The sequence below is a fragment of the Platalea leucorodia genome (genome assembly GCF_965183815.1).
Source record: "Platalea leucorodia genome assembly, chromosome: 9".
Classification (NCBI taxonomy): Eukaryota; Metazoa; Chordata; class Aves; order Pelecaniformes; family Threskiornithidae; genus Platalea; species Platalea leucorodia.
This window is the reverse complement of record NC_138831.1, coordinates 42014553-42027355: the sequence shown is the minus strand read 5'-3', so window position 1 is coordinate 42027355 and position 12803 is coordinate 42014553. Positions and strand designations below refer to the sequence as shown.

At 46.7% G+C, this 12803-nt stretch overlaps 1 protein-coding gene across 1 annotated transcript; it reads left to right on the top strand.

Annotated features, from left to right (window-relative positions):
- The first annotated feature begins 8722 nt into the window (after positions 1–8722).
- On the top strand, positions 8723–11306 carry TLNRD1 (talin rod domain containing 1). Its single transcript, XM_082322457.1, has one exon. The coding sequence runs from the start codon at positions 9452–9454 to the stop codon at positions 10517–10519; it is 1068 nt and encodes a 355-aa protein (XP_082178583.1). The 5' UTR covers positions 8723–9451; the 3' UTR covers positions 10520–11306.
- The last annotated feature ends 1497 nt before the right edge of the window (positions 11307–12803 follow it).

Genomic DNA, 12803 nt, shown 5'->3' with positions numbered 1-12803 from the left:
TCACTTAATTTCTACTGGGAAATATTTCTTCAATTCTGTTTTCTCTTACTAGAACAAACCAAGCCAACTTTGAATTTCTTTAATATCTGGTGCTACATTCAGATGTGGATCTCAAAAGTGATCCAATTCCCTTTGGTAAGTGAACAAGTCATTCAGTATATCCAGCACTGCACTGAACAACGCTATGCATTTCCTTGTCATGCATATAAAAGCTTTAATTTGAAAGGGAGATATTTTTCGTGCTTGGCTCTGACCTTGCAACTGTCTCTGTTCAGGCAGATGTCTGTGCCCAGGAAGAACTTGTTCGAAGTGTGTGCATTGCGGAGTCAGCTGCAGGACAAACACCGATTCAGCCTCTCTCTGTACTCTGCTGTTCTTCTTTCCTATGCAAGAAACAAAAGCAATGCAGCTAGAAATACGTATCGCTGACAGGGGCAAATTAAATTGCATTTTCTTTTTATTGAAGCACACAGTGTTTTCTTCAGACTATCTATAGAATCATACAAATATGCTTTTTATAGCTTAAGCATTTTCATATTCCTTAACAGTTTTTATAGTCCTAGCAGCTAACACTATGATGATTGCAATACAGAACATATCCGATAATAGATGGCTCCTTTCATTATAGATTGCAAAAGTAAGGTGTTTAAGGCTTTATTTTGTAGCTTAAAGTCCTGTCTAGTCATGCCAGGGAGCGTCTCAGGCTGAGGCTGTCATTTTTACTTCAGCAACACGCAAATTTTATTAGTAGTACTTTCAATTACAAAGTTAGGCCTTATCGGAAAGGCAAATCTACCTCCCCCTGTTGATGTAAACTGTTTTCATTATTGAGTAAGGTTGGGTCAAGCTGTAATACGAGAGGATTCAGGATGTTCTAAATTTCTGTTAGTGAAGTTTGGGATTCTCTCTTTACTTTTAAATATAACCTGCATTTTTGGTATTATATTTGTGCAAAATATACTCCCCATACCATTATTTCTTATGAGTTAGGAGAAGAATGTGCATATATTTTTAGCTGCCAAAAGCTCTCTCAAGTCTTTGCTGGAGGTGGGTTTTTGTGTGCAGTTTTCTATTTTAAGGTGGATTCTCATTCGTCACATTTTACTTTTCTTTGCACATACAGTACAGTGGGGTCTTAAAGCTTGTCCCTTGACATTCCTTGGAATGCAAGCTTGGAAAGAACAAAGAACTTGCCCTCATCAAGGAAAGGGCAGCGCCTTCTTGGAAGGACACATAGACAATTAAGAGATTAAGCTACCAGGGTCAGAAGATCTGCCCTAAGCATGCAGAAGAGAGAATGAACATGCAAGGGCTACCTGCTATCAACACATGCCGTGTCTGGAAGAATTAATTCATTTTAAGAACCCTACTAATACAAAAGGATGTTTAATACTGGCTCAGATGAATGAAGTGTTGTGAAAGGCAGCCTTTTAGCAATTACTTTGAATATCTAAAATGATTGAGGTCTGGTGTACAGCTGTGCTCTTTATACAGCCCGGCAGGCATTCCAACTGCTTTTGCACCTACCAGCTTAGTAAAGGACCAGGACAACACTGTGTTAAATAACACAGAAGACTTGCTGAGCAACAGATCCCAGAAAACTTGAAGCAAGTTTTGAGATGACCCAGCATTCCGAGTATTCGTACCCTGTTTAAAAGCATTGTCATACATTTTACAGAATGTCAGGATATTCTGAGTTACTTTCAGTAAAACATTCAAAATTAATGTTTTCATAGGTCAAATTATCTTAAGTACCCTAAATGCTCCCCTGCAGAGACAATCTAATGCATGAGCTGTCATACAAAAACAGCGCACGTGTTAATTCAGACCTCTGAATGCAGTCACATTCGGAGAAAAACTTGAAGAATCAGACCTGAACATCTTATCATTAAAAACAACAAGAATATTTCTAAATCTCAAGAAAGGAAAGAAAATATGCTTTTCAATACTGTTACTAGCAGCAAAGCAAGCAAAATATGCTGTCATCTAGAGCATAAACATTTGAATGATTCAGAACAATTTCAGTCCTCGAATCAATTTCATGCATAAAACAAGCACACTCCCTTGCCATCTATTAAGAGAATGCAGATTTTTATTCCAGAGCTAGCCAGACCTTGAATTCCTGGGTCCAATTTGAAAAATTAAGTCTTTTAATTCAAAATTCTCCCAAATTAAGGGTTAATTATTGTGATTTGGACATGAAATACCGATGCAGGTACTAACCTTGAAATTCAGATTCTGAACTCAGTTTTGACCACAAAATAAATATTTACCCTAAATTTATGTTATCCTGTGCATGTGCATTTTATAAATTAAAAGTTATTGACGGAATGGAGATGTTTGACAAATGACATGTTAGCTTTGTATCATTACCTATCTGATCAGGTTTGGGGAGGAGGTATGACGCCTGACTGTCTAGTCAGCTGCAATAAAGCTATATGCTGTAATCCTTAAATTCAGAAACACCACAGAACGTTCCTGTTAATATTCATCTTACTGCAAAATTTGCTACAAATCTGTGCTGGTTAAAACTATGCACCGGTTACACAATTTAAAGTTACCCCATTAAGAAAAGAACTACATTAAATCAATGTCAAAGAAGGTTTACACAGTTCCCACAGGAATTCCATTTATAGTCTAATTTCCACAATCTAAGTGAAATTAATTTTGTAGACCCAATTTAATTTTAGGTTTACAGGTCAGTTTTGGCACCTACATCTAATGTAAGTAATATGTTACATGAACTTCTGATGAATTAAAGGTGCTAGACTTAAACCGGTAATGATCAACAGCTCTCCTCGTAGAACGTACAGGCACAATGAGAAAAGTGTAGGATCAAAGACTCCCATGAAAACATCTCTTAAATTTCTCTCATGATATATATTAAAAAAAGGAGAGGAGGGGAAAAAACCCAAGCCCTTTTGCGTTACAGCTGCAGGACAGAACATACCACCAAAAGTACAATTCAGGAAGGGTGGGCCCTTGCACATTTTGTTCAAACTTCTGTGTTCTCCTTTGACCTCAAAAAAACCCCCCAAGAACCAGACCAAAGAGTCTGAAGAGAGGTCTTGGATTCCTGTTTATGCTGTACCAGTCTTATCAATAGCATTTATCACTCTTCCATGGAGTGCTTCTGCATTTCAAGCCAACCGACCTACGAACCCAGCCCTTCTGGCCCGCTCCAGGGCGGGACAGCGGACACAGGCGCTATGGGGCACCTAACGCTCTCCTAGGCGCCAGCCTCATAAAACACGAGGTGTGGGATGGATAGCCATACGTGTAGACGGTAGATGAGAACATGAAGCAGAAAGCCATTATTGGCTGTATCAACATAAAACATGGCACAGCCTTCAATTCTGTGCAAGAGGAGTTTTGTAGCTGCAGTTTCCTCTTCATAAAAATGTCTCTTTTCCACGTCAGTGTATTAAATGTCCATGGGAACAGCAGGGGACAACCAATCGATTATATATGGTAAGTGGTGAAAACAACAGTACAATAAATTGTGAATAAAAGGACAACAAAATAAAAAACACTTTTACTGTATTATCTTTCAGTTGAGCAACAGGAGATAACCAGTATTTTAGACATAACTGAGATATTTACATTACTGGCATCTATGTAATAAATTTTTTCTTACTTTTGAGATGGTGTTTTTATCTCTGCTGTATTTAAAAAAAAAACAAACACATCGAAACACCAAGGTTAGGCCTGCCTGTGAAAGCCCACCTATTATTCTAAAAGCTAATTACTTATACAAAAAATCATTTTCAAAGAAGAAAAAACAAAACTTGTGACTGTGTGTGCATTTTGCTGTCGCAAGTGACCAGTTAACCGTTCCTCCAGGTTGCTAGCTGTCTTTTTTTGCTACACACAGAGCAGTTCTCAGGTTGCATCCCTAGTGTATCAACCATGATTACCTCTGCAGACCCCAGACAGACCCAGACCTCACAGTTTTAGTCTCTCATGAAGTAAATGACTCTAAGTACTGACCACAAAACACTTACTTAGCACCAAACCATTTAAGACAAAATAGATCTTAAAAACAATAAACCAGTCAACACACTTGCCTTCCCTTCTGTATGCCTTACCAGTCCATTGCCGCAGAGAGGAAGGCCCAGCTTCTCCCAGCCTCTTCTGCAAAGTCTGCCCGTGTTAAATTATTTCTTCCATCAGTCTCTGCCAGCTTTATCCTCCTCTGATTCTTAGCTCTCAGCCTGACAAGCCAGCTGCTGCATCGGAATTGGAGCTATCGTCTTGTAATTACCACCTCATGGGTTTAGTCACATATAGCTGACACAGGGGAACCACTGATTTGCCTTTTATTCCTTCATCAGCTAGCTCCCTGTTAAGTTAGATTGATATATCTATACAGGAAAGTAATAAAAGTAGTATAACCCATTATGTAGTAACTTCCTCTCACCAACCTGGCCACATACCGTTTTCATAAAATTATTACAACTTGGTATTCTTCAGCTATTACTCAACACTGGGTACACCCACAAAAATCAATTTCTCCACAAAAAAACATTTTACTAAGCAATAAAAGGGCCAAGTCCTGTCAGATGATTCGGGAAAGAAGACTTCAGCCTCCAGTTTCTGTTGTACTAAGCACAATGCAAAATAAAGATCAATGTGACGAAAGAACAGCTCATACAAGTAAGCCAATCTTCTGTACACTACTAAGCCACATTAAAAAGCCTTTTAATCCCTTGTATCTGACAATGCCTGCTGTTTTGAGCCCCAGAGAGTGATTTCATTCAGACTCTGTCAGTGAAATCTTTTTAAAGCCACCTGATTTTCATGTCTTCTAAGTCTGTACACCAATTCACAGAGCTGCCCAAGTCCTGCGGGTCACCTTTGGACTCAGCAGCCATGAAATAAATGGGTGTGCGCACATTCTCCTTGAAAGAGATGTGCGAAAGATTTACAAAGGAAATACCCACCCCAAACATCACCAAGTTTCCTCCTAAACCACACAGACACATCTACTGGACCTTTAAAGCAAGCAACTAGCTGATCCTCAATTCTACTCAAATTACTGGACCCAAAAGAATCTGTCTTCAAGGCTCCCTTGTACAGTAAGACCATGTGTTGCTGGTCAAATAATAACCATGGTAAACCCAGACTACGAGTGATCTTGAACCTAGCCAGGCCAGGTGTACTTACGAAGCAGCAATGCAGCGTGTAGGAAGGATCTAACAGGCTGCTGCTCCAAGAAATGCCTCTTCCATGGTGAAAACGACCAATTAAGGTGGTATTTTCTACATTTTTTTTCCAAACAGCAAACCAAAAGCAATGGTCAGGCCACTCCTTATCACACATTTATATGTAGAAGAGCTGAACACCCATGGCAACTACTGGAGGGAAATGACATTGGGCGAGTGCCTCGGAGACAGCCTGTCCACGACCAACACCTACTGCATGGCAACAATTACAGGTTTTGCCCCTTGCTAATACTCAGGCTGGGGAGCACTGGACCAGTCTTGTGGACAGATTAAAGGAGCTCAAATAATATTTGCTGTATATTATAGCAGTTACTAAGAGCTTTGGCGGCCCTGTCAGCTGCTAGGAACTGCCATGGGTTATGGCCTAGCTGTGTTTCTGGTGTGGGCGGCGGGGAGGAAGGCTGGCGGAGGAGCCACGGCAGGAACCGTCCAAACCAAGGATCTCTCTGCATTGTCCTTGGGGAACGGCACAAATCATACGGAGCATCGTGGCAGCAGCATCTAAAAATGGAAAAGATTATTAGGTCATTTAATGCCTCTTCTAGCCAGGGGTGAGACCTACGTTTTCTAAAATGAAGTCTTTCAAACCCTAATTAAATGTAGTCAACCCTCATTAAAAATAAACTAGGTTAATATTTATGAGAGGCATTCCTCGTGCTACATAATATCTCACTGCCCCATTTAGGGACATACCTGGAAATATTTTGAAATACAGTTCAGCTGGCTTCTGCTGCCTATTGATTTTTATTTTTCAAAGTATTCCGAAATCATTCCTATTTATAGTTTTGAAAACGAGTTGCTGGCAGTAAGCCAAAATTATTTAGGCCCAAATCATGACCTTCCTTTAAACTGCTATAATCTGACTCCAGTAAACAGAAGTTCCCTCACGCTGTTTCTGTGAGGAGGGGTGGGTGGAGAACTGCCATTATTTTTGACACACCCAGAGACCAGTGTCTGCCCCTTTCCTCAAGCCTGGCTCTGCAGCAAGGGCTTCCCCTGCCCCCCAAGAGCGTACGTCCCGTTAGCCCTCCACGTTCACATCTGTATTCATCCTGCTCACATCTCTCCCTACAAGTCAGCAGAGAAGGCCAAGGCTCCTCTAGCTAATGGGTGAGAATGCGTACAAATAAACTTGTCTGAAGCTCTTTAAATGTATGCCATCCATTAGATGGGCTTTGCTTGTGCCAGGACATTGTTGGATCTGGCCTCCGAGGGAGCAGTCTGCTCCAATTTTCATTTGTACCAAGGTCACCTACAGCCCTGCAGTAGTACGAATGTAGCAGGACGTTAACTGTGAATTGGGACAAATGTATTTCTGGATTTCTGTAGCCTGCTAAATGCATTGTAAATGCCTCACATTAAGAGGCTAACTTAAAAAGCAAAGTCTCTACTATTTAGCTGCAGCTTAAGCTGCAGCAAAATAGGAAACAAATGTAAGATGTGGTTTCAACATGGACTCTGATTATTTAGGATTACGGGGATGGAGATGCTGCAGAACAGCAGTGAATCTGATGTGTGGGACATCAATATTCTCATCACTGCCATTTACCAAACTATATATTCCCTTTGGAATCATACCAGCAGCATTAAACCTGTCTTCGTATAACTTGTTCCAGCCCAATTACTAATTTTAATTTTATTCTTGTTTAACGGCATTTACTTGAATGCCTCAGATTTACTGAGCGTAACATCTTGCTTTTGACAAGAATTGTCTGATGAAGTTCTCGCTGTGCTGCAGAATGGAGACAGGCCAGGGGAGAAAGTCTTTGCAGCGGCTTTCCGTGCACAAAGTTAGTGTCAGTAGGTTTACATTTTCCCTGCTAAATTCTAACAAATGGTAACCAGTCTTCAAAAACGACGACAGAAACATGAGCAACACATAGCAGATTCGTTTTCATTGGTTTAAAAAATGGGTCAAGACCAGTGCCGAGGGAAACATTTCTATGTAAATAAAGATGTAGTAATTCCCCATACCATATTTACAGCACCAATTAGGGCTAGCAAGCAGTTGGGCTTTTTCACTAAGTCGAAGCGGAGCCAGCCGGACCCCCGCTGCCGAAGGAAAGCCCGCTCTCGTTACCACAGTGACACCGCCTCTGCTCCGCTACCGCGCCGGCTGAACGGGAACGCGTCCATCCGCCAGACGCCTGCCAGCCCGCACAGGGCGCTCGGTGCCGCGGCCCCGCCGCTGCCGGCCCCCTGCCCTGCGCCGCCCCACGGAAGCCCGCCGGGCGGTGACAGGGCCGGGGCGCTGCGACCGGACCGTCAGACTCACCTGGCGGGCAGCGCGGGGCAGCGGGCCCGGCGGGCGCAGGCGGCCGCGGGCAGCGGCACCCGGGACGCCGGTGCCCCGGCGGGCGGGGGCGGAGGGCGGCTTCTCGGTCCCCCCCGCGGCATCTCCTCCGTCTGCGATATCCGACTGCACGACGCGCTCCCGCCCAATCGGCGGCCGCACCGGCGCCCCCGGGCTGAGCTCATCCGGCTGCCCCTCTCCGGCTCCGTCTCACTCTCCTCCCGCCGGCCTCTCCCGCCCGCCCCGCGCTCACCCCCACGCCGTCATTTATTTATTCATCCAGCCCTCGTTAATCTCCCGCCCGGCGGGGACGGGGCTCGCCTCACGCCGGCGGGGCAGCGCGCCTGTGAGGGGGCGCGGCGGCCGTTGGCGGCCGTTGGCGGCCGTTGGTGCCGTTGATGCCGTTGGTGCCGTTGGTGCCGTTGGTGCCCGGCGCGGCCCGCGGCCGCCGGGCGGGCGGGCGGTGCCGGCCGCGGCAGGGCGCTGCTGCCCCCTCCGCCTGGGAGGAGCGTGCGGCGGCGGGCGTGGAGCGGGGCGGCGGGGGGAGGGCAGGATTTAAACGAAGGGCGGTGACACCGCACAAAAGATTTCGATAGGCTTAAGTGAGGTTACAGCAAAGGCAACGGGGAGGGGGGAGCCTCCCTCAGAGCCATGCAGCGTCTGGCTGGCAGATCCGCCGCAGCCGCCTCTTCCCAATAGTTTGTCTGAAAGCCTGAGAAAGGGAATTTAAAAGAAGATTTCCTCCCCCCCATCTTTTTTTTTTCTTTTTTTTTTTTCTGCTTTTTTTTTTTTCCCTGGGAGTTGGCGACTCGGCCAGAAAACATGGCAGGAGGAGCGCAAGGCCGGGCGGGTCGCAGCATCCGCGGCTGTAGCCCGGAGCCACCACCCTTGTTTGCGGGAAGAGCCTAAGTTGGTGCGGCGGCGGCCACAGCGGGAGCCGGGCGAGGAGGGGCCGGCGGCGCCGAGTCTGCGGGGCCCGGGGCGAAGGGGCATGGACCGCGGCGGCGGGGAGCGAGCTCGCAGCGGCCGCGTGAATGATCGAGGCAGGAAGGAGTGAGGCAGCGGCAGAAGGAAGGGGAACGGATCCCGCCCGCCCGCCCCCAGCACCCGGATCCGGTGGATCTTTTTTTTTTTTTTTTTTTCTTCTTTCCCCCGCTTTCTTTTTTCTTTTTCCCTTCCCCTCCCGCGGTCCCCGTGCCCCCCCCCCCCCCCCGGCCCGGTTCCCCGCGGTGCCCCCTCTCCCCCCAGCCCCGGCCCGGCGGCGGGGTGCGCGGCGGGGCTGTGGCGGCGCGGGGCGGCGGGCGGGCCACACCCTCCGCGGCGCTTCCTGCGAGCCGGCGGCGCGGGGCCGCGGCGGGCGCGCCGGGGGCGGCACATGGTGCGCAGCCGCCGCCCCTCCGGCCCTTGCGAGCTGCGCCCGGCTGGCGCTCGCCGACCAGAGGAGCCGGGGACGCGGTAGCAACTTGGAGGGCTGCGCCCCTGCCCCAACTCCGTGCGACTGCCGGGCGTCTCTGAGGTATTCCGTCTCGTAAAGGGAACTTTGCGCAGGATCCCGCAGCCGGGGAGCCGGAGGAGGTGGTGGAAGGGAGGGAAGCCAACGTGCGAAAAGGAAAAAAAAAAAAAAAAAAAAATTTTTAGGTAAACGATGCCGGAACGGGGCCCAGGGGCTCCCGGCGAGCGCCGACCCGCCGCGGGAGCGCCGTAGGGGCGAAGGCTGGCGCCGGAGCGGGGCGGGCGCCCCGGCGGAGCTCGCTCCCCGCAGCAGCGGCAGCCCCGGCGCCCAGAGCCTTTTCTTGCCTCGCGGCGATTAATGGAATGATGTTGCGGAAAAGGCAGAGCGATCCTGCCGGGCTCAGTCGGGACTGCTCGGGCGGCGGTGGCAGAGGCGGTGGCAGTGGGGTAGCGAGCGGCATGCGAGTGCCCCCCCGGCGCTATGGCTAGCGGTGGCTCTGGCAAGTCCAGCAGCGAGGTGTCTGGCGGCGGCATCCCCAGCAGCAGTTCCCTGCAGAGGAAGAAGCTCATCTCTATCTGCGACCACTGCAAGATCAAGATGCAACTGGTGGCCGATCTGCTTCTGCTGTCGAGCGAGACCAGGCCGGTGAACACGGAGAGCCTGTCTGTCTTCGGTGAGTCCTTCGAGAAGTGCAGGGACACGATCATTGCCAGGACCAAAGGACTCTCCATCTTGACCCATGACGTCCAGAGCCAGCTCAATATGGGACGCTTCGGGGAGGTGGGAGAAAGCCTGATGGAGATGGGGGAGCTGGTGGTCTCCCTGACCGAATGCTCTGCCCACGCTGCCTACCTGGCTGCAGTGGAGACTCCGGGGGCCCAGCCTGCTATGCCTGGCTTGGTGGATCGCTACAAGGTGACCCGATGTAGGCATGAGGTGGAGCACGGCTGCGGGGTCTTGAAGACCACCCCTCTGGCAGATATGAGCCCTCAGCTCCTGCTGGAGGTTTCTCAGAACATGTCCAAGAACTTGAAATTCCTGACAGACGCCTGCGTGCTGGCCAGTGAGAAATCCAAGGATAAATTTGCTAAGGAGCAGTTCAAACTCAGTGTCAAATGTATGAGCACCAGCGCCTCTGCCCTCTTGGCCTGTGTCAAGGAGGTCAAGACTTCACCCAGCGAGCTGACCAGGAACCGATGCGTCTTGTTCAGTGGACCTTTGGTGCAGTCTGTCTATGCTCTGGTGGGCTTTGCCACTGAGCCCCAGTTTTTGGGTAAAGCTGCCACCATTAATCCAGAGGGCAAAGCTGTGCAAACTGCCATCCTAGGAGGAGCCATGAGTGTGGTATCTGCTTGTGTGCTCCTGACCCAATGCCTCAGGGATATAGCCCAACACCCCGAAAGTAGCACCAAAATGAGCGATTACAGGGAAAGGTTGAGGAACTCAGCTTGCGCCGTCTCGGATGGTTGCAACCTGTTATCTCAGGCACTAAGAGAAAGATCTTCACCCAGGACTTTACCGCCAGTGAACTCCAATTCTGTGAATTAACCCCCACATCTTCTGTTTAGATCCCAGTCATTGCTAAAGGAAAATAATATCCCACCTCCTCACCCCTTTTTTGTATACCAAAGAATTTGCCTGGATGAGCCCAATCGTTTGATTTCATGTGGTGAAGAAGCAGAACAGCATTTTCAAACTATACGTACTAACAAAGGTAGCCAGTTTTGGCTTCTTTTTATTTTACTTAAAAGTCAAGCAAGTATCTGTAGATAAATTTTACTTTATTCAGCAAGGTCTTCACACAAATGGTAATAACAACTGTTTAAATTTTTTTTATATTTGGGGAGGTGGGGGTATCTTAAAAAAGGAAAAAAAAAAAAAAAAGCTTTAATCGCGCTGGGTGCGGTTTTTAAAGTTTGTCTTGTCTTGTCTTCCGAAATTTCCCTTCTAAATTTTACTGTTCGGTTGTGCAGGAAAAAGGTTACCTCAGTTCTCACTCATTTAAAAAAATGAAAAAACCCAACAACACATAGATGGTGGATGTAGCTACTATTTTGTTTGTTTTTGTTTTGTATGACTTTTTTTTTATTTTGCATCAAGTGTTAGGTTAGAAGTGCATTTGGTGTGTAGGAGTGGAAGGACTGGAGGTTGTGATTATGTTTTCCATGTGTTGATTTCCAAACTGGGGGAAAAGCTACTGTGAGTGTTTAAACAAACAAACAAAAAAATTACACTATAACAAAAGTGATTTTTAATTTTTTTTTTCCAATGTCAGTTTTTATCTTGCATGTACTGGAGTATTTATTTCATCTATTAAAATGTTATGTTTCTCAGATGTCTTTCTGTGAATCTCTTAATACTTGAATAATTGAACAACTAGGCCTGTTTGCATTGTATGTCATTTTCCCCAGGGAATGGGTGGTACAAATGTAACTAGCTCTAGACAGCAGCATACAGGCTGCAATTCAGTCCTTTTATTTTCTTAAATACTGTCCCTCCCGCAATACCACCCCTCCTCCTCAGGACGCCTCTGACAGAGATACTCTGTAGTTGTATTGATGAAGGCTGGACAGTGCTGCCTGCATGGGGATCGCTCTGGCTGCAGAGTGCTGGCGGCTGCTGCAGTGGGCATAGGCTGGCTTTGTTTGTCTTTATCAGCATTCTGTGTTATCTTTGAGAAGTTTGTGTATTTTAACTGTTGCAGATGTTGTGGGCCATCTGTGTTAAATTTGTGACTTTCCATATTCATTTGTTAAGGATTTCTTGAAAAACTACCCTGCTGGATAGCCCTGCTTGTTCCGAGTGTCTGCTTAGGAGTGTGACGGCTTGCGGGAGCAGGCCCTTTGATTCCTCAGAGGTTTGTGTTGGAGCTCCTCAGCACAGATTTCTGTCAGAGTAGTTCTAGTTTGATGTTGCAGATAACGGGGATAGTTAGCAACTTTTGAGGCCCAGTCCACCTCCAGTTGAATTCCTTGGGAACTGTGGACCTTAGGGTATACTGCAGCAGTTCCCATAACTGCAACGATGATTTTTTTCAGCCTGGTCTTTGTGGACCTGTGGGGTCTGTTGCCTTCTATGTGTTCCGTGAAAGGTGAAGAGAAGAGCAGGTCTGCTGGCAAGGAGGCTTTGTTTGTCTGCCCAGCTCCATTGCATAACTGTTTGGGTTTTTTTTTTTAATAGGTCTGTAAATTGAACAATTTTGAAAGCTATTGGAGAATGTACCTTAAAAATGTTGTTACCATGGTTTAAACCTTTACTGTACAAGTACTGTCCTATTTATTCCTTTGAAGAAGTAAACCTTTTGGGTTTGGATATGGAACAGTCCCGGAGTAGTGAAAGGTCTTCCTTTTATAGAGTTACTGTTTCTCTTGCACATGATGCTTTTACTTAATTTCAAAGAGGAGTGAAACATTACTGGGTAGTGGACAAATACATCCTGTCAAAGGGGATACAAGCTAAGCTTAGGTATCCATATCTTCAGGGTTAGAAAAAAATAATTCCTTAAGTACAGTGGACCCCAGTATTAGGTTTTGTTTATTTTTAAATGAAACTTTTCTGACTTCAGTGAATTATATGATTAGGACTTTTCTTTGTGAAAAATCGGTCCAAGCTACATTCCTCTGGGGTATGATTGTCTCACTACGTTATCTCGGGTGCAGTATAACCCTAGCAATATATGCTGCAGAGGCACGGATGCCCGCATCTATGCGGTGTAGTTATAAAAGTCCTCTCACTGTTTTTTCATAAATAAATAAATATATACACACGCTGTTCTAACTTTTTCTTAGATGCCTCCACAGGTATTTCCTCAGAGGCATGTGCATGCGTGCGT